This window comes from Euprymna scolopes, chromosome 26 (genome assembly GCF_053919585.1).
Source record: "Euprymna scolopes isolate OS-2025 chromosome 26, ASM5391958v1, whole genome shotgun sequence".
Classification (NCBI taxonomy): Eukaryota; Metazoa; Mollusca; class Cephalopoda; order Sepiida; family Sepiolidae; genus Euprymna; species Euprymna scolopes.
This window is the reverse complement of record NC_136507.1, coordinates 105,705,151-105,728,206: the sequence shown is the minus strand read 5'-3', so window position 1 is coordinate 105,728,206 and position 23,056 is coordinate 105,705,151. Positions and strand designations below refer to the sequence as shown.

General features: G+C 33.4%; 1 protein-coding gene across 1 annotated transcript in view; it reads right to left on the bottom strand.

Annotated features, from left to right (window-relative positions):
* The window catches only part of LOC145247851 (hemicentin-1-like), a 303,157-nt gene that overhangs the window by 218,680 nt on the left and 61,421 nt on the right, over positions 1–23,056 (bottom strand). The window contains exons 10-13 of the mRNA XM_080109473.1: positions 17,220–17,402; positions 14,688–14,783; positions 12,076–12,339; positions 9,609–9,887 (exon numbers count right to left, since the gene is read on the bottom strand). Of these exons, the coding sequence (XP_079965599.1) occupies positions 9,609–9,887; positions 12,076–12,339; positions 14,688–14,783; positions 17,220–17,402 (822 nt within the window). The remainder of the gene's footprint in view (positions 1–9,608; positions 9,888–12,075; positions 12,340–14,687; positions 14,784–17,219; positions 17,403–23,056) is intronic.

The window sequence follows — 23,056 nt, the reverse complement described above, 5'->3', positions numbered from 1 at the left end:
GAAATTAAAGTTGGTCACTTAAGCTCACATGCACAGATAATGATGTTACAATGATCTCTATTGTTGTCTTAACATTTATGCTTTATATAAACTGTATTTCTCACGGTTAACGTTGGCCGTGTGGTTTGTTCCTTGCTAATGGAATCAGAAATGACTTTGTTGCCGGGTTCAAATCTCTCGATCAGCGGTAATTGTAACTCCCTGCACACTTTTGATTCCCAAAAAGATGAAACATTAGTGTCTATAAGTATCAAAAAATAATTATAATTATAATAATTGTATATATATATATATATATATATATATATATATATATATATATACTCCTATAAATTTGGGTTTTTTGTATATTGATATTCATATGAAAAACCCTTCCCCACGAAAGCAAAATGTGACACAAGGTCATTTTTAATGTGGGAGAAACCAGCTCCTCGAAAAGAAGGCAAAAGGAGCACTCTGGTAGGGACCAAAAATAATAATTGTCTCAGTATAGAAGGTTTCCCCACGATTGACAGAGACAAATTACCTTAAGAGCAGCATCGGAACAGATACTACACTTTGAGTCATATATTTTTATTCACTCTTAAAGTTTACAACCAAAACAGAAATAAACAAAAAATTAGGCAGAAGGCCACTCAAAAATTGGGGAGAGAGGATGTATGGTCATCTTTGTCCCTGTACCTTTGCTAGTCTATGCTTGATTCGAGCTAAAGTTCTCATTCACCTCAAGCATATCGGGGTCGTCCTACCTAAGATTCCCAAATCATATTGTGTGTGTGTTTTATAAGCAATAAAATAAATTTGTAAACATAAAATTTTATAAAATATTGTTTGTTTAATTTTATTTCATTGACTTGGGATGGAAAAAAAAAGCCACAAAAATAAAATCAAAATGTTAGTAAAATCCTCCCAACCCTTTCTAGGTAGTATAACGCCCACTGTTTCCGGCTTGGTGTTGGCCAAAAACAAGCAATCACTCTCTATATGGAGCTGAAATTCTAGGCAGGATCAAAGAAACTGGAGTTGGGGAGGTGGGGGGGGGAGATATGTGAAGTTTCTCCAAAATTGCTTATTGGGGAAAAATTGCTGGGGAAGAAAAAGAAAGGATTGAAGAGTGGATATCTTGGAGATTTCCTATCAGGGATGGGGAGGACCATTCACTCGGCTAGCTAAGAACCTAGTCTAAGTGCTTGTTTTAAGGGTCTGAAATCTGGCAGGATTTGGAACCGTGTATGCCATGCTTAGGCGGGGAACATGAACAACTTGGCACCTCTATACACGCACAGACTCACTATCTTTATCCATCTTTGGTCAAAGGCATCGGAGTATAATCTTTTCCTATTAAATCTGATCTTTACCTTCAGCTGGTGCTTGAAGGAGACCAGACCAGCAAAAGATTTAACCCCATGCTTAGCTTGCACTCTTAGAACTCCATATTATTATTCTGGCCATTGTCAGGATTGCAAGAAACAATTCGTCTCTCCCTGTCCCGTGGCAGCTCTGCGCTGTGGATAACATAGGACACATTCAATGGGCATGGCTGCTCGGGATCGATGCGAGCTGTCACCTCCTTGACATACGCCCAGTACCGTCTGAGACCGCTGCAATCGAAGAACACATATTCCAACATTTCCTCAGCTGGGGTCCTTCAACGGGGACACCCTGACAACCCCACTAGTCCAGCACTCTTCAGCATGGCATTGAGGGGCAATGCATTTCAGGCCAATCATTAAGTCAAGGAAAACTCAGAGTTGTTGAGATGACTTGAACCTGGCACCCAGCTCCACCGGGAGAAGATCTCCGACAACCCCAGACTCTCAACGCATGGGTCACTACTTCCTTATATAGTTCCTTTCTAGTCAGGCTCTACACTCTCTGAAGAAATGCGTGTCACTCCACGGTTTTCGACACACCTTGACTTTGTGGTCGAGGATTAGGTCAGGAAAAGCGGCCTTGACCATGGGATTCCACACAGACTCTTCTGTCAAAGTTTGGCTCAGGAAGGCCAGCCTCTCAGCGTCTCAATGATATTTCGATTTGGGTATTCCCAAACCTCTCTCACACGGACATTGAACACAGACCTGTCTGTGAACCCAATGTTTCCCTTTGTCCCAAAGAAGTAAGAACAACTTGCTCTGTAGGGATTTTAGATGGTTCCCAGGCAGGGGAAGTACAGCGGACAGCCGTGATGCACGGACTGGGAGATAGTGAAGGATTTTGAATGCTTTCTGTTTACCTGTACCACTGCCGTCAGTGTATGGTACAGTATGGAGATCCATTTGTGGAAGCCCGGTTGGAATCCGGCGGCCTTCAGAACAGATATCAGGAAGCGATAGTCGACCCTACCGAAAGCTTTGGACTGATCTGAATTGATCAACATGGCTTCCATATTATCTTCTATCTTTCCCTCTAATATCTTATGGATCGGATGCAAGTTGTTTTGAATCGATACTACACTTTGATCTTGGCCTGAAGGCGCAGAAAAAAACAAGGCAAGCCTTTTGTCTATTTATTTAAAAAGAAAATACAACTTTCTTATATATGGGTTGTTGAATTGCATTCATCTGCAACAGTTCTAGCTAATTTGCATATTCTTTTAAACATTCAATTTAATTAATTCCCTATTAGCTTTTTCGGTTTTCTTATTGGATGATCATCTTTAGTTAACTATTACGTGTAATTATATTCATGCAGATATTCTACATGATTTATACTTGCATAATATTTGCATAAAAACGTTATAGTAAACACATGCCTTTTTCAATATATATTTATGTATGAGTATATATGATTGTTTAACAAATTTGCCTACCAAACTCCTCTGTTAGTTTTTGGTTTACAGACATAAAACTTCATATATATGAGTGGCGTGCAATAAGTAATGCTCCTGACCCACTTCCCATAGCAGTAGAGCAACGAAACTTGGCACAGTTATTAGTCTTTCTCTACATAGAAACCACCCAGAGTTATGCATTTCTCCCATCGTTTAATGCAGCTCTGGAGACCGTTTTTGTAGAACACCTCAGGTTGGTCCTCCAACCATGACGTGACTTCAGAAATCAAGGCTGCATCATCTGGGAAATGCTTTCCTTTCAAAAACAACTTCATGGCTGGGAAGAGGTGAAAGTCAGAGGGTGCAAGGTCAGGAGAGTAGGGAGGATGGGGAAGGATTTCATAACCACACGCCCATGCTTCTGATTTGGCGGCATACGAGTTGTGGACCGGAGCGTTGTCCTGCAGGAGGAGGGTATCTTTGCTGATCTTGCCCCGCCTCTTGATTTTGATAGCTTCCCTTAATTTCCTCAAAAGTGAAGCATAATAGGCTCCTGTAATTGTGGTACCCTTTGCCAGGAAATCTGTCATCACTACTCTGTCCTGGTCTCAGAAGACTGTGAGCATGACCTTGCCAGCGGATGCCTGCACCCTTGCCTTCTTTAGAGGTGGCGAGTCCAAGTGCTTCAACTGCATTGACTGGGCTTTGGTCTCTGGATCATAGTGATGAACCCAGGTTTCATCCTGTGTAATCAGTCTTTTAAAAAACTTTGACTCGGCACATCTCCAAATTCATCCTCGAGCACTCGACATGTTCTTGCTTCTGGAATGGTATGAGCAACATGGGAATCCATCTGGCAGACACCTTATGCATATGCAAATGGTCATGAATGATAGTTTCCACAGACTCTGTACTAATCTTGACATCTTGGGCTATTTGGCAAATAGTAATGCACCGATCTTCCAAAATGGCAGCCTCAACTTGACAGACAGATGTCTCATCAATGGCAGAAGTGGGTGGGCGACCAGGTCTGGGAGCTGTTTCCAGACTTCCGGCCATGTTGGAATTCACAATGCCAGCGTTTTACAAGGTCATATGATGGGGCATTATCACCATGTTTCTTTCATTTTATCAAAAGTTTCCTGTGGTGTGCGTCCTTTCAAATACAAAAACCGGATCACTGCTCGACATTCAACAGGCTCCATTTCACACCTGACTCAGTTCAAACACCTGTAAAACAGAAACCACAGTTAGTTCAGAGCTGTAATTTGCCACATAACCCGTAGAGATATAAATCATTGCACATGCAAAGTTTCAGCTAAATCAGACAACTAGAAGAAGTGGTTCAGGGGCATTACTTATTGCACGCCCCTCGTAAGGTATTTGAACCGATGCGAAACGTTATATATGTTTTAGCCCGGAAAAATCGGTACAAAAGTGTGAAAGTTAAAGAAATGAAACTGCCAGGTGGAGGTCGAATGACAGCATTACAAATATGCATGCATAACGTAGTAGCTATCGGTTCATGTTTTAATTTTTAACGTTGCAGCAAACATATCTGCGTAGGTCAGTCATGAAAAAATAAATCGTAAGCTAAACGTTTTGGTCTAGATTCTCGGTGGTGCCACATAAGTCATTTTTTTAAACATTTAAAAACCATTATTATATATTAGGTCCAATATAATCTTTATATCTATAGAAGTGAAATTGTCTGTGTGTGTACATTTCTCTACCAAACTACTCTATCAATTTTCAGTCTACAGACGCGAGATTTGACATAAGGACTAATGAGATTTGGGAAGATCTTTTTAATTGGTTTTCAGCCCGAAATTTGGCTGTCAAGGGGCCAAAGTTCAACGATTTGACCTTTGAAAACTCTACCAAGCTCCTCTGCCAATTTCGGGTCTAAACACTTTAAATTTTAGTTGTAGATTACTTGGACATGGATCAAACTTTTTAATTTGATTTGAGCCCAAAACAATGAATGTTAAGGGGTCAAATTTGGGGTCAAAGTTAAAAAGAATTTGACCTCTGTGGTCTCTACCAAATTACTCAGTCAATTTTTGGTTTAAACATTTGAAATTTTACATAAAGTGTATTCAGACATAGGGCAAGTTTTTAATCGGTTTTTAGTCGAAAATTTGGCTGTCAAGGGGCCAAAGTTCAAAAGATTTGACCTTTGCGGTCTCTAGGAAACTATTCAGCCAATTTTGCGTCTAAACATTTGAAATTTTACATAAAGGGTATTCAGACATGCAGCAAGCTTTTTAATCAGTTTTTGGGCAAAAAATTGGCTGCCAAGAGGTCAAAGTTGAAAGAGTTGACCATTGCAGATTATACCAAACTCCTCCGCCAATTTTGGGTCTAAACACTTGAAATTTAAGATATAGGTTACCTGGACATGAGTCAAACTTTTTAATATATATTATATATATATATATATATATAATATATATATATATATATATATATATATATATATATATATATATATATATATATATATATTATATATATATATATATAATATATATATATATGCACATAAAGTTATGAACAATACATGGGACCCGAGCAAAGCCGGGCTGAACTGCTAGTATAATATAATAAATACGAAATCTGCATTAATCAAAATATCATTCAAGCGTATTTTATGACCGGGCAATGCCAGGAGCCCGGCTAATATATATATATATATATATATATATATATATATATATATATATATATATATATATATATATATGCATGTAATTATTTACTATAATAATTATTAAATACCTACAGACATTGTTTCATCCTTTCGGGAATCATCAATGCAGGATGTCACGATTAACACCGGTCGATATATCTGAACCCGGCAACAGAAACCATCTCTGACTTCATTAGCAAGGACCTGATCCACTCGGCCACTGTTAACCGCGAGAAATACTCTTAAAATTTAAACATTTACTTTTAAATGTTTTTCAATGTCTATCAGAGTGATCTAATCATTATATGGCGATCTGCGTATAAGAGCTAAATTGACCGACTTTTTTCAACTGAAAGTGCTCAACGATAAGAGACGAGTTTCTTAAAGGGGCTGACATAATTATTAACTATAATAATTATTAAATACCTAAAGACACTAGTGTTTCATCCTTTCGGGAATCATCATCATATATATATATATATATATATATATATATATATATATGATGAAAATGATGGAAATAGTATTCCGACAAAATAGAGAAAATAAAAAGGAACAAACTGTATTATGTGTTCATCAACGTTTTGTCTTTATTTCGTCCATTCTTTCAGAGGAAGTCTCGAAATAAAGACGAAACGTTGATGAACACATAATACGGTTTGTTCCTTTTTATTTTCTCTCTCTCTCTCTCTCTCTCTCTCTCTCTCTCTCTCTCTCTATATATATATATATATATATATATATATATATATATATATATATATATATATATATTTGCAAAAGATATAACCTATTTTTCTATAGTTTATTTTCTATCTCATCTGTTTCTTATTTTACCGTAAACCCTGTCGCGAAAAAAAGATTGCTGTGTTTATATTCCATATTTTAGCAGATTCTTTATTCAGCCTGTCTATCCATTTTTTGTGCGTTGTGCCCTTTCGAAAGATAATCGTTGTTGTTACAGTCTTGCATCCACAACATGCCACACAGAGCAACTCTCTCTCTCTCTCTCTCTCTCTCTCTCTCTTTTTCTCTTTCTCTCTCTCCCCCCCTTTCTCTCCTCTCCTCTCCCCATCTCCTTGTCTGTCTCTCTCGGTCAACCTCCCTCCCTCCTTTATCTTCATATTCTCATCTCTCGTATCATACATTGCCTTTCCTTCTTTTTCTTTTAGTCATAGGGAATTCCTTAACATAAGGCAAGTACGAATAAGACATGGAGTGCGACGATATCCTCGGTGGAAATATTACCTACATCAATCAGATCTAATCATTTTTGTATATTTTAAGAAAAGATTTCTTTTCTTAACTTTCTCGGAATAAGTGCGTTCGAATAACAATGTTTTAGGAAAAAATAATCCGCCATGACATATGGCGTCCATATCTCTGGAGCGTTCCAGACAATTACATCACGGATCAATGAGCTATGTGGGTACGATGCCGACGATTCATAAACGGCTTAGGGTTAGTGTTAGGGTTTGAATAAAACAATTTATAGGCCAAACATGTGTTTAGCCCTTTTGTGAGAAAATATTCAAGTTTCGTCTGCTGTGCGTCAGCAAGAAAAAAAGGTTATATATGATCAAAACTTGGCCTTCGGGCCAAGATCAAAGTGTAGAATCTGTTCTGATGCTACACTTCACCTTTCTTGTCCTCGGTCAGTGGAGGAGAAATCCTTCATGACTGAGACGATTTTAATTTTTCTACCTATCCAGAGTGCCCCTTTTTGGGGAACTAGATTTTCCCCACATTAAAAACCGACCTTGTGTTTAACTCTGCCCTCGTGGGGGGGCAAGTCAATAGAAACATTTGCACATTCAGCATCAGCTTTTTTTTTTATTGTCAAGAAGAAAAAACTCGTTTCACTAATGGCTCACCATTCATCAACATAATCAAGATGGCACACGGACTTTCATTAGATCCGTGAAATATGTTTAAATTGTTTGATTAAAATACAAATACAATGCAGATCTGAAAATTTTGAATTTTGTTTTAAAATTATTTTAACTAACTAAAAGAACAAACAAAAAATCCATTGTACGTTTGACAACTGGAAGGAGAATCGTTGCATAGCACGAAATGCATTGTGGTTAATTTTTAATAAGATTTTCAAAATTCAACTTTCGTTTATACTCGAACTCTATTTCCTCTCTATTATTATATAAAGTCACTTTTCTGGCAGTGTTCGGAAATCGAAAAATCGTAGTAATTGTTTGTGGTGAAAATTTGGTATGATCAGATTATTTATGAGGATTGTTTAATAAGAACCTGTTTACATTAGACTTGAAGACGACAATATTGTAATCAGCTGGAAAGCAGACCAGCGGAACAGAGTTCCACAGATGGGCAATTCTAGGAAAGAGTCTTTGATAATGGAATGTTCGTTTAGGTTTATGCACCGATGGAGAGTGGGGAAATTCATTGACGAGTGTTTTTTGTGAATGATTGTCAAAGGGGCATAGATTGGAAGATTGGAGTTCAGTCGAGCACTTGCCATAAAATAATGATAGAGCAAAGACAGGCTTGCAATGTCGTTTCTGTGAGAAAGAGACTGCAGAAAAGAGAAAAGGGCATTGCCTATTAGATTTCGAAGTCTGTTTTGAACTCTCTCAAGCCAGCATAGAGTGCTCCTAGGACGTACTTGGCTTTTATACAGGTAGAGGATTGCATCAGCAGCGAGATATCTACTGGAGCGGTAGAATAATCTAACCATTTTTCCAGTGACCTTGGCAACAGATTTGATGTATGTGCTCCATTTCAGCTTCCTCAAGACAATTGTTCATTTCAATCAGGGTCAGATGGGGGTCAGATGAAGGTCAGAGCGTTGACGATGGAAAGTGACAACTACTCCATGCTAGTTTGCAATCTACATTTTGGCCGAGGGAACAATGCGATATTTAATGCAAATGTTTAAATGCAGTGTTGAGAAACAAAACATTCCGCGTAAAGTTAGGAAATGCTTTTGTTCCATCGGTAGGAGTCATAAAGAATTTGCAATTTGAAAAAAAAAAAGGTTTAAAATTTCTAAAATTAATACTGGAATTGTTTGCAAGGAACCGTCGTGTACTGGATAAAGTATTGGTAAAATTCAGTAGTAAGTTTCATTCTTCTTGAGGTCAGAGGTTCAATTCTCAGTGTGGGTGACAGTAAAAATACAATTGCAAATTACTTATGATTTAACGAAACAGGAGCATGCTGTTCAGAATCCTGTGCAGATTCCCGAGTTTGACAAAAAGATTCCCGAGTTCGACAGAAATATTCCCAAGTTCGACAGGAATATTCTCGAATTCGATTAGATACACCTGAAGAAGATCGAACGTTACATCGACCGAAACGTTGTAAAATCAAAACTAAAAATGAGAACAGTAGTTCGAAGAATGTAAAAAATATGAATAAGCATTCCCCATCTCAAAAATTCAAATTTGTTAAAAATTTGGATGCATGAGCTTAGGATGATTGAGTTTTGACAATCGAGAGAAAAATTGAATCTAGATAGTATAAGGAGACGCGTGCAGAACAGGAGACTTCGTTAGTTTGGTCACAGTGATAAAATGAATGAAAATTCTTGGTTTAGTAGATGTAGAACAGTCGAAATACAAGATCAGTTGACAGGGAAAGTGAAAAGAAAATATTGGAGGAAGAGATAAGGATGGATTCTGTTTAGAAGTCAATTTCATAAAGTCGTTCAGCATGTAAACACTGGTGTTAAATTGATGATGATGATGATGATGATAACGATGATGACGATGATGATGATGATGATTTATTTCTTACAAGAACTTGGCGGATAATTCAGGATGAGGTTGACTGTTTACGATAATTGATAAAAAAGGAAGAACATTGATTTGATTACATTGAACGAATAGATGAGAGTCCTTGATGATGATGATGATGATGATGATGATGATGATGATGATGATGATGATGACGGAGCCCTTTTTATGACAGGAGAAAATAAAAGCTTCACACCCTCCAATCAAGTGAAATAATTATAACTGAAAGATATGTGCAGAACATTGGTTTGATTACATTCAACGAATAGATTGGAATGCTGGAGAAGTGATGATGATGATGATGATGGTGATCCCCACCCCCAACAAAATGCAGTAATTATGCATCCTTCTGATGACTAAAAATCGAACCTACCTTTGATAAACATTTTCGTGTGCCTTTCAATCTGACCGACACTGTTTATCGCAGTGCAGCTATAATTCCCCGTGTCCCCTGGTTCAGCATTGAAGATGTCCAAGTCGCCATTTTCTCTCAGAAAATAATGCGTATCAGTCGGGGAAATTAGATGATCATTCTTATACCACGTTATATCGGGTTTGGGGATTCCTTTTGCTTCACAGGGTAAAACAATTCTGGTACCTTGGATGGCACTGATGTATCGCAATGCATCTTTTTTTACAAACTCAGGAGGAACTGCAAAGAGAAAAGAAAGTCATTATGGTCATATATACATATACGTATATATACATGCATATATATACATGCATATATATAAATGCATATATATATATGCATGTATATATGCATGTATATATACGTATACATATACGTATATATATATATTGGAATTCTTTCCCATTTCCTTGTACCTATTTGTGAATTATTCCACAGATTTCTGCCGTTTGGATTACTTTGGATCATCTTCCAATTACGCAGTTCCCTTGAATGTTACTTGTGCAAATGGAAATTTAACGAACTTTCTTGAATTCTGCATCTTTGGATTTTACCGTCATTGGAAATTTTACCCTTCACCAGACTATCCATTCACGTGAAATCACCTTTTTGTTCACCATATTCCCTCTGCTTCACTTTTTGTTATCAAGTAAGATCTATGATTTACTTGTAGTTTCACTTAATACTTTTGCAAGCAAAATCCGATCCCGCATTTTGCTAAATCCTACCCTCTGATGAGAAGGAAAGTATTTCTTCGAAACTCTGCGGATTAAGGACTATCCATTTACTTAGTGTTTCCTTTTTAAAATTGAATATGTTTTTAGCTCTTTTTCAAAGTGTTTTTTAACATGTTTTATTAACTACTTGTTCTTATACGTATATATACATGCATATATATATATATGCATATATATATATGTATATATATATATGTATATGCATATATATATGCATATATATATGTATATATATATATGTATATGCATATATATATGCATATATGCATATATATGCATATATATATGCATATATACATGCATATATATGCATATATATATGCATATATACATGCATATATATGTGCATATATACATGCATATATATATATATATATATATATATATATATATATATATATATATATATAATAAAAATTAGAATAAGTTTACCAAGGTAATCAAAATGGTAAACTTAAAATATATTATAAATATTAAAGAGTTAATATTTACAAGTAAAATAAACTCAGCCAGATGTAAAAGCTCAATAAAACCGAAAAGAAAATAGAGCTTATAATATGAACAAATGATTAATAAAACATGTTAAAAGACATCTTGAAAAAGAGTTAAAAGCATATATAATTTTAAAAAGGGAAGCACAAGATAAGTGGATAGTCCTTAATCCGCGGAGTGTCGAAGAAATACTCTCCTTCTCATCAGAGGGCAGGAATTAGCAAAATGCAGGATCGGATTTTGCATATAAAAGTATTTAATGAAACTACAAGTAAGTCACAGATCTTGTTAAAAAAAAGGGTGAGGTAAGGGGAACAGGAGGCAAAAGAAAAATGATAAAAAGATTTCACATGAATGGATAGTCCGGTGAAGGGTAAAAATCCAAAAATGGTAAATCCAAAACGGTCGAATTTAACATTTCAATCCAGTGGGTAAATTCCAAATGGTCCAAAATAATTCAAAAGGCAGAATTCCTTGTATAAAAGCGCAAATGGAATGAATTCCAAATCATTAAAAGAAAAGCACTGGAGATAAAATTTAAAACACGTCTATCAAGGCTGGATGAATCAAAAAAATTAAGGTTTAAAAAAAAACAAAAAAAAACCGAAAAGCGGTGAAAGTTTAAATTTGAAAAGCAAGGTCAAACTGACCCAGACAAAAAGCACGAAAGTTAGCGTTAATAATTAGGTCAGCTTAGATATGCACGTGAAACCCCCAGAATTAAATTAAGAAGACTGCTCAGAAGAACAAATAAATGGCCAAGTTTAAGAAATGGGGCGTCTGTTATATATATATATATATATATATATATATATAAAAAAAAGTGAAAGTAAATAAAAAAATATATATATATAATATTTTCACAAAATCAAGGCAATAAAAATAAAAAATGATAATCATTTTTTATTTTTATTCTCTTAATTCTGTGCAAATATTATTTGAATGTTCGATTATAAAAACTGATAATCATAAAGCTTAATAATTGAATTAATTTTGACTTTAATTTTCATTGGTATAGTGCTAAGACAGCTGATTCTCCCTTTAAAGACATTCAGAGTGAGAACTTGCTTTTCTACCACAACCGTAATGAACTTTGTTCCATGTATCTAACATCAAGCATAATTTCCATGAACAGAGTTTCTTCCTAACAACTTCCCATGTGTAAATAAAATAAAGGCTTATACAACATAATTACTTACCAAGAACATCCACCGTATACTGCTGTGTCGCATTGCCGCCAGCATTTGCAGCCAAACAAATGTAGTTTCCATTTTGCGAAACTTGTATATTTTTAATTGTCAAAATGGAGCTCTGGTTATTCTGATGGCCATCAAGAACTTCCCCATCTTTCATCCAAACAATGTAAGGTCTTGGATTTCCAAGAAGGATTTTACAATGGAGTTCCAAATCCTTGCCTTGAGGAACCTCCACAAACGGTCTGATGTATGCCAGAACTGGTCTTGCTAAAAAAAAAAATAACATTTTAAAATTTAAAATTTAATATATGAAGTAAAGTCGATTTTAAATTGAAACATAAAATCATTTCAATTTAAAGATTTTATCTAATTCTTATTTTCAAAAGATGAATTTGTGATTCTGAGGTTTTCTAAATTGTACAAGTTTGAACAAGAGAAATGTCTAATTTAAAAAAACATTAATTAATTATTTTCATTCAAAATTATATGGTTTTTCTGAGGGTGAAAATCAAATAAATTGTAATTGGTAAATTTAGTAGGAAAATTGTGTTGCTAAATAGTTATAAATACATTATAATAGGCAAATTGTAGTAGTAAAATTATAATAAGTACATTGCAGTAACAAAATTATAATAGTTTCATTGTAGTAATAAAATTATAATAGTTTCATTGCAGTAACAAAATTATAATAGTTTTATTGTAGTAATAAAATTATAATAGTTTCATTGCAGTAATAAAATTATAATAGTTTCATTGTAGTAGTAAAATTATAATAGTTTCATTGTAGTATTAAAATCATAATAGTTTCATTGCAGTAATAAAATTATAATAGTTTCATTGTTGTAGTAAAATTATAATAAGTACATTGCAGTAACAAAATTATAATAGTTTCATTGTAGTAATAACATTATAATAGTTTCATTGCAGTAACAAAATTATAATAGTTTCATTGTAGTAGTAACATTATAATAGTTTCATTGTAATAATAAAATTATGATAGTTTCATTGTAGTAATAAAATTATAATAGTTTCATTGTAATAATAAAATTATAATAGTTTCATTGTAGTAGAAAAATTATAATAGTTTCATTGTAATAATAAAATTATAATAGTTACATTGTAGTAATTAACTTATAATAGTTTCATTGTAGTAGTAAAATTATAATAGTTTCATTGCAGTAGTAAAATTATAATAGTTTCATTACAGTAATAAAATTATAATAGTTTCATTGCAGTAATAAAATTATAATAGTTTCATTACAGTAATAAAATTATAATAGTTTCATTGCCGTAATAAAATTATGATAGTTTCATTGTAGTAATAAAATTATAATAGTTTCATTGCAGTAATAAAATTATAATAGTTACATTGTAGTAGTAAAATTATAATAGTTTCATTGCAGTAATAAAATTATAATAGTTTCATTGCAGTAATACAATTATGATAGTTTCATTGTAGTAATAAAATTATAATAGTTTCATTGCAGTAATAAAATTATAATAGTTACATTGTAGTAGTAAAATTATGATAGTTTAATTGCAGTAATAAAATTATAATAGTTTCATTGCAGTAATAAAATTAAAATAGTTACATTGTAGTAGTAAAATTATAATAGTTTCATTGCAGTAATAAAATTATAATAGTTTCATTGCAGTAATAAAATTATAATAGTTTCATTGTAGTAATAAAATTATAATAGTTACATTGTAGTAATAAAATTATAATAGTTTCATTGTAGTAGTAAAATTATAATAGTTTCATTGTAGTAATAAAATTATAATAGTTTAATTGTAGTAATAAAATTATAATAGTTTCATTGCAGTAATAAAATTATAATAGTTACATTGTAGTAATAAAATTATAATAGTTTCATTGTATTAATAAAATTATAATAGTTTCATTGTAGTAATAAAATTATAATAGTTTCATTGTCGTAATAAAATTATAATAGCTTCATTGTAGTGATAAAATTATAATAGTTTCATTACAGTAATAAAATTATAATAGTTTCATTCTAGTAATAAAATTATAATAGTTACATTGTAGTAGTAAAATTATAATAGTTTCATTACAGTAATAAAATTATAATAGTTTCATTGTAGTAGATAAATTATAATAGTTTCATTGTAGTAATAAGATTATAATAGTTTCGTTGTAATAATAAAATTATGATAGTTTCATTGCAGTAACAAAATTATAATAGTTTCATTGTAATAATAAAATTATCATAGTTTCATTGCAGTAATAAAATTATGATAGTTTCATTGCAGTAACAAAATTATAATAGTTTCATTGCATTAACAAAGTTATAATAGTTTAATTGTAGCAGTAAAATTATAATAGATAAATTATAGTAAGTAAATTTTCATATGTAAATTGTAATAAGTAAATTGTAATAAGTGAATTGTAATAAGTGAATTGTAATAGGTACATTGTAGTATAATTGTAAAATTGTATCGATTTACTTTTACTTCTTAGATGCCAGTCAACTGCTAGACAGTCTATTTAACTAATTTTTTAATAAAATTTAAATACCTATGAATTTGGTAGAACCTTTAAATAAATAAAAAACGTTTTATATTGAAGTTTTCAAGAAAGTTTTTGCATTTCTTACTAATTCCAGTTATGGTTAGAAAAGCTGATGCTTCAGCCAAACCAAATTGATTCTGAGCGGCGCATGTGTACATTCCTTGATCTCCAAGTTGTGAATCTGAAAAATTGGAAATCCGTAGCATCTTTAGAAAATATATTTATTTTATTAAAATAAAACAGAAATCCAAGAAAATATTAATAAAAGACATTTAATTTCATACTTGTACATTAATGTTGTTCTTAAAAGAATGCATATAAATTCATGGTATGATATTATTGCTCTATTGCAGTGAACGAGTAAAGTCAATGAGAAAGTGGAGAATACACTGGAGTTCATGAATTATTAATCTTTTGAATTCGCTAGCTAGAAGCTCATTTTTGATCTCGAATTGAGCTAGCTAATATAACATATTTGGATACCCACCACTGCAACACCCATTATGGAATTTCGTCTATTTATTCAATGTAATCACTCCTTATGAGGCATGGTTTCAGTTTATTTTGTTGTTTATTTCGTGATAAGTATATTTACGTCTGCTGTGCCTGCAGGTGATCTTTACAGATATTTTTGTATCAAATTACAAGATGCTTATTTTCCGGCCAGGTGGGTGTCAGTGTCAAGGTTTTATTTCGTCTTAATAGGTATTATGTCCGACAAAACATAATTTTAAAAGATCGTAAAATATATTATGTATTAAGTTGCTAAGAATGTAGTGGGGTGGTTCTTTACATCAGCTAAAAAATCATTTTTATTAAGCAAAATAAAAATCCTTAAACTCGTATGAAACCAGCATGATGCGATTTTAGTCTCACTTGATTGTGTTGTTGGCTTTAGTTTCGACAGTTTTTCCCAGAAGCAAGTATTTACAGGAGCGACCACATGAAGGTTGCCAACATCTATGTTAAAAGTGGTGCTATGGAGCTGACAGCTTCATCACTGCCATCTTCCAAAATCCTTATAACCAACAGAGTTTTCCATGGATAAAAAACAATCGATGCATTCGATTCCAGTTTCATAATATCCCAATGTTTGGAACTCTGTGGGAAATAGCTTTGGCGAACATGGTGGAGGAGGCATAATTTGTAAATGATGTTCGTGAAAAAAAGAAATAAAGAAATACTTTGGTGGTTGCAATAGACGAAATATGATCACAACTATTTTTCTTGAGACAATAAAATGTGACGAGCCTCTTTTTCTCCTTAAACTTCTGTCACTTATCATAACTAACTTAGAAAAGAAAGATTAAAGAAAAGTTTCTAGAAGTCATTAATGCAACAATACCCCCCCTCTCTTATTTCTTTTCTCTTTTGTTATCTCCCCTTTCCAATCGACGTGCAGAGAACTTTTCGGGGCAGGTGCTCAAATGAAAAAAAAAACGGCAAAAAATATAATGAACACTGTCTCAGTAGGGCACAAGCCGATAATACATTCCTCTGAAAAGGGCACTTTTAAAATATGAGTAAAAGGGGCAAGTGCTTGGGTATCCCTAGCATCCACCTTTGCACTTCATTGCCCTTTTCCTTTTTCTTTTGTCAGCCTTAGTTCTTTCAGTTACTTCAATGCCATAAAAAAATTTGTAGCTTTCAAATGTGCATGTGGATTGCATACTTGTTATACAAGACACGATGACCTGCTAATACGTTTTTTTTTTTTCTTCTGAATATTAAATGTCAGAATAAGTAAAAAACAAAACTAAAAAAACGGCACAGATATAGTGATGGTGGGTAACAGGCCATAATAAATTCCTCTGAAAAGGACACTTTTAAAACAGGAGTTTAAAACAGGTGCTTGGGCACCCGTTGCACCCCCACACACTCTACATGCATGGTCATATTTGTTAAGCTCCTGCAAAGTGATGAGTTTGATATGGTCGAAAATGATTGTGCGGAAGCGTCTTTTCTGTTGACCAATGGTCGACACATACAATGCATTTAAAAAAAAAAACTAATTTGGACCCTAAAGAAGATATTTTACCACTTGGAATGTAAGGTGCTACTATTTAGGATCGTGTTTCACAGAGAACTATGAGGAGTCGAGCAGCGAGATTACTGTTCACATTACATTTATATTTCTGCAGGTTAGTAGAGTCATCAGGGAAGCAAGAATCAGAGAGGGAATTCCAAAGACTAACAGTCTATGAGTAGAAACTATTGGCGTCTAGTGACCTAAAAAACTGAAAAGGTGAGATTTTTCTGCTTGTCAGGTTAGTCGAAAGTATGTACGTCAAGGGGGCACAAATGCAAAGAGTTCATCAGAGCATATTCCATTAAAGTACTTGTAAAACGGGCACAGGAATGCAACATAGCAGTGATGGGACAGAGGTTAAAGCTTGGCAAAAGTTTATTAAGAAGTCACTATGTAGAAAAATAAATTTTGAAATACTAAAGGTACCCGTTTTAATGGTATCAGTCCCATCTTCATAGCTCTTTAACTTTTAGAGTTAAAACAAAAATTAGGAGTCTATACTTCTGGAATGACCGTTGTATTTTAAAAAATATTTTTCATATATTGTGTTCTCGCTGTCAGCATAGTCACAGGTGAGATCGCACTTACCTATCACCTGAAGATGTCCTGAAGGCAGAATTTTGAATCGTTCGCCAAAGTTGATGTATTTGCCATCTTCTCTTTTCCAGGAGATTTCGGGCGTTGGTAAACCTTTAGCCACGCACACCATGCTGGCATTTCTCTCGATATCTACGGCCAAGTTGACGGGCCTCTGGATAATGACAGGTCCTGCTATAAATCAAAGAAAAAAAAGACAACATACAGTAATATCTTTTTAAAACATTATAAAAGAACGTCTCATATTATGTATTTGATGGACACCCAGCATTGCCCGGTCGTACAATACATTTAAACAAGATATTTTTTATTTATTAAGATTGCACATGTATTATTATAGAATCAATCGTCTATGGATTATTATATATTATGAGGAATAATTTGCCCAGTGAACTAATTTGAAAAAAAAAAAATATGAAAAAATAATAATGATAATAATATATCGTCCATCAAATTCCGTCTGTGTTTGTTTACAATATCACGTCAGCTGATATTTAGCCTTGATGATGAATGCCCTGGAAAAGTCACTTTTGATTAATGTTTAGTTTTAAAATATGCAAACGAAGAAATGATTTGCAGCAATTTTAAATGGTTCCTCTTCTTTTATCGTAAATTGAACTCATAAATAAGAACAATTTAAAATAAAATGATGAGATACACTCGAGCTTGAACAGGGGATCATTCGATCTGCAGTTGAATGCTCTACTACTGAGCTATATCTCCAAATGACAATAAATCTGTTGCTTTTTTTTTTTTTTTTTAAGAAATGATTTGCTGAGATTTTATTATTTTCCTTGGCCGGTGTAATGTAAAATATTCCCCTGTAAAAATTATTTTGTATTCATAAGAAAGAAAAGCTATTTGTTAAGATTGGATTTTTTTCGATTTTTGATACTTACCAGATAAATTTCTGTACAAAACATATCTAAGATCACTGCCAGATATATAAACTTTGTGTAAAATTTACGAAAGATGGGCTCAGCCGTTTTGGAGCCTGAGGAACTCTCTCTCTCTCTCTTTCTCTCTCTCTCTCTCTCTCTCACACACACACACACACACACACAGTGGCTTTTATATAAGAGTGGAGGTGAGTCATTCATCGTAAATATTATGGTAAAAATTAACAATGCCAAGATGGTCCATGACAAGAATTTATTTACCATGTTGCATTATTGGGTTTACATATATTCTTACAGACTATCGATCCATTCTGGTCATTATTATTATTATTATTATTATTATTTTATTATTATTATTATTATTATTAATTTATTATTATTATCATTATTATTAATATTATAATTATAATAATTATTATTATTATTAATTTTATTATTATTATTATTAATTATTATTATTATCATCATTATTAATTATTATTATTATTATTATTATTATTAATTTATTATTATTATCATTATTATTAATATTATAATTATAATAATTATCATTATTAATTTTATTATTATTATTTATTTATTATTGTTATAATTATTATTATCATTATTATTATTATTAATTTTATTATTATTATTATTATTATTATTATTATTATTATCATCATTATAATAACCATCATTATTATTATTATTATTATTATTATTTACTCACTAGGAGTAGTTACAATGGCCGTTATTAAAGATTTCTCTTTGATAACAACTTGGAGTTGGAGTGACAACAAGTCTCCCCAGATTTCTAGTACTCTCCACCTTTTTCGATAACCTTTACAGATGAATTTACGTTATCACAACAGTCGCTTATTATTATTATTATTATTATTAGCTCACAAGGAACTTTTACACAGGTCATCAAAAATCTCTCTGTGTTTCATGAAAGCTGAGTGACAACAAGTCTCCCCAGATTTACAGTACTCTCCACCTCTTTTGATAACATTTGAAAATTAATTTACGTTATCGCAACAGCCGCTTACCATTAATTTCTCTGTGCAGCGGCCATTGGTCTCCACTGGAATTTGAGTAGCAATAAGCTTCCTTAAGGCCCTCTTTCTCTTTGCACTTGTCCAGTGGTGGTCTGATAAGTGTTCTCTCCTCAGTCTTTACATCCTCCTATATCCTTCTCGACTATTTGGCATCACTCTTTTGTGGAGGAGGGGCGGTGATGGGACAAGGGGAGGTGTTGGGGAAGGGGTAGAGAAGTTATAAATATGCGACTTCAATCTTCTTGGTTCCATGTAGCGCTTCATGTTTTGTTTCTGCAGCAGTTTGTCTGGCCTGCGCATATGGCTCATGTGTATTGGTTTCCACATTCAAGGGTTTTCCTTAATATTTCAGCTGTTTTCATTATTGTTATTCGTTGTATCTTTGCAGTCATTCCTCTGATTCCAATTTCTTCCATTCTTTTTTCAGTTTTTTTGGAATTGTTCCTAGTGCTCCTATTATAATAGGTATTATCTTGATTTTCTTGATCATCCATATCTCTTTCAGCTCTCTGGCTAACTCTGTGCATTTGCTCCGTTTCTCCTTTTCTTTGATATTCACCCTGTGGTCAGCTGGAACAGCAAAGTTCACGATTTGACAGAACCTTTCTTTCTTGTTAATTATTATGACATCCGGTCTTCTTGCTTGGATGGGTTTATCTGTTTCTATATCCATATCTCATAGGATTTTGTGATTCTTGTTTTCAATTATTGTTGCCGGCTTATGCTTGTACCAGTTGTCTGTGCGTTCGAGATGCAGTTGTTTGCATGATTCCCAGTGTAACGCCCTCCCCCTTTGTCGTGCATTATTATTATTATTATTATTATTATTATTATTATTATGTCAATGTGCTTGTCCAACTGAACACTTACCTTTAGAATTTGGACTTAAGGATTTATAGGGGTAACCTGGCCCGCTATGAACGAATAGCACCTTTAAATCTATCGCTGACAACTAGTTCGAAAGATACAACAAAATTCATTATCCCATGTTTTCCTGTAGTAGTTTTGCCTGGCAACTATATTGTTCTTGCTTTAACGGCTAAGAGAAACTGCAGGTTGTGCGCATGTGCAAACGGAAAAAAAAAAACTTTCGGAATTCGGAAAGAATTCAGGGACGAATATTCTTCAATACAAATATATATATATATACACGGGTTTTTTTTTATATTCAAAAGTAATGGACTAATGAATTCAACGAGGTTGTTAGATAGTGCTCAATAAAAAGAGCTGATAATACTTGTTTATTGTTATATAAACATGCTCACATCCCGCTGCTACAAATAGCCACTTGTTTCAATCAAACAACAGATATCATCAGGCAGCGACTTGACTATTCAAAAGTTCAATGAAGATTATTCATTGAACTTTTGAATAGTCAAGTCGCTGCCTGATGATATCTGTTGTTTGATTGAAACAAGTGGCTATTTGTAGCAGCGGGATGTGAGCATGTTTATATAACAATAAACAAGTATATATATATATATATATATATATATATATATATATATATATATATATATATATATATATATTTCCTTGTTGAACGAATGAAAAAAAAATGTTTCTTCTTCAAGAAAACAAATAATTAAGAGCAGGGAAACTTTCATAAAAAAAAATCAACTTTTTTCTTCTTCAATACCCGCCTCCCACCCTCCAAAAAAAAGCAGTGGGGAATACTTCGCTCTTCAATAACAAAAATATTTCCTTCTTCAACGAATTAAAAACAATGTTTCTTCTTCAAGAAAAATTAAAAAAAATTTTTTTTTAATTTAAGAGTAAGCCGGTGAAATTATTCTTTTTAGAGGGAGACATTCTTCAATTACAGGTATTCAGTAAAAGTAGTGCACTTGCCGTCTGCTGTAAAACTCGACCAGCTTTTGCACATGCTCCAGGAACAACTTCCTTTCATTAGCGAACATGGCGGACAATTCAAAATGCTAGAAAATAACATTGCACACTGAATACGTTAATACTAAAAAAACTACTTCTTGATGATAAATTTAAAGGCGATATTCATTTGTAGTGGGTTGGATTATCCCTATGTATCCTTAAAAGTCAACATTCTTAAGGTAGGTTTTCGGTTGGACAAGCAGCATACATTGCCCCCCCCCCACCCCATCTTCCTCTTCTTCTTACTAGGATTTCTCACATAGGTTGATATCATACATTCTCTTGGCAGTACTTTGCAAACGAAGATTCTATGAAGTGGGTTTTCCACGTCAACTACAGGCACGCTTGTGGCTGACAAGTCCGATGTGGGACAAGCAGGTTCGGCCATAGCGGCTGCAGTCAAAAGTCACATCAAGTGTGCCTGCTGAAGCTTCCCGAATGCTTTCTCTTGCAGAGAAATATTGGCACCTCACAGATTATATCATAAATTACTCACTGATAACAATCAGTGTGTTCCCTGGAGTCTGAGTGACAATGACATTAGCCTTTTCTGAGATTTTGGCGACAATAAGCTTCTACAATGTCCCGCAATCCTCCTCCTCCTCCTCCTCCTCCTCCAACAACAACAACAACAACAACAACAATAATAATAATGTTCGTTAACTTCACAGTGTGGTTATGTTTTACACCATTTTTTTTTAACTCAAGAGCGGGCTTTTACACCAAAGCTAATGAGCATAGTCAAAGAGTCAATTAGATTGAAAGAACCTGGTGCAGGATGTTTACTGTGCCAAGCAGAATTGACTTCTGGGGTACGGTGATGTTGTACTTGATTTCCAAGGAGTTCAACTGTTTCTCAAGATCATCTGGAATTGAGTCGCGCACACTTATGATTAGCATGATTAAATTTTTCTTATTCCACAACCTAGCAATCTTAACCTCCAGTTTCTGATAGTTCCGTACTTTCTCATTCTTTTTATTCGCTTGTCCGTCACTTGGATCCCAAAATTTTGGCGCAAATTATTATTATTATTATTTTATTATTATTATTATTATTATTATTTTCATCATCAGCATCATTATCATCATCATAGTCTAAACTTTTGGATGTTTTTAGTTGAATTTTTTTCTTTGAAGCTCAGGTCAATTCGTTTAACTTGTGACATTCAAGTTGTCAATTAAGATTTTTGTCTCCTTATTTATGGTGGCTCTTCGTTATGGCCTCAAGCGTTTCGATTACAATTTTTATTATGTACTCACTTGGAGTTTTCACACCGGTCAGCATCAAAGATTTCTCTGTCAACAACCTGTGTTTTTTTCCTAGACTCTGGATGATGATGATGATGATGATGATGATGATGATGATCATCATCATCATCATCATCATCATCATCATCATCATCATCATCATCATCATCATCATCATCATCATCATCATCACCACACCACCATCACCACCACCATAGTGGTCTCAACTTTTGGATACTGTTAGTTGGATCTTTTTTTTTTTTTGAACCTCAGATCAATTGTTTTGACTTTTAACATTTAGAAGTGTCTTTGTAGATTTGGTTCAAGTGTGTCTTCTTTGATGCAAAATAACAATAAATAAATAAATAACAATAAATAAATAAATAACAATAAATAAATAAATAATTAAACACTTTGTACAGTTTTGGTTCACACTTCAAATCATGGTTGACTGAAAGAGAAAATCATGTGTGATCATCTGAAAAGTGAAATGCACGGGATTTCAAATGGAACCTTTATTTGATCCACGGAGGTAGCATGGTGGGATCCTTCTATCGATCCAGTAGATATCTCATTGCTGATGCAATTCTCTACCTATATAAGAGCCAGGTACGTCCAAGGATAAAGTATTGCTGTCACATCTGAGCAGGAGCTGCTAGAAACACCTGCCTTGACAGAGTTCAAAATAGACTTTGTAGCCCCATAAAGGATGCTCTTTTCTCTTCCCTGCAGCCTCTTTCTCACAGAAGAA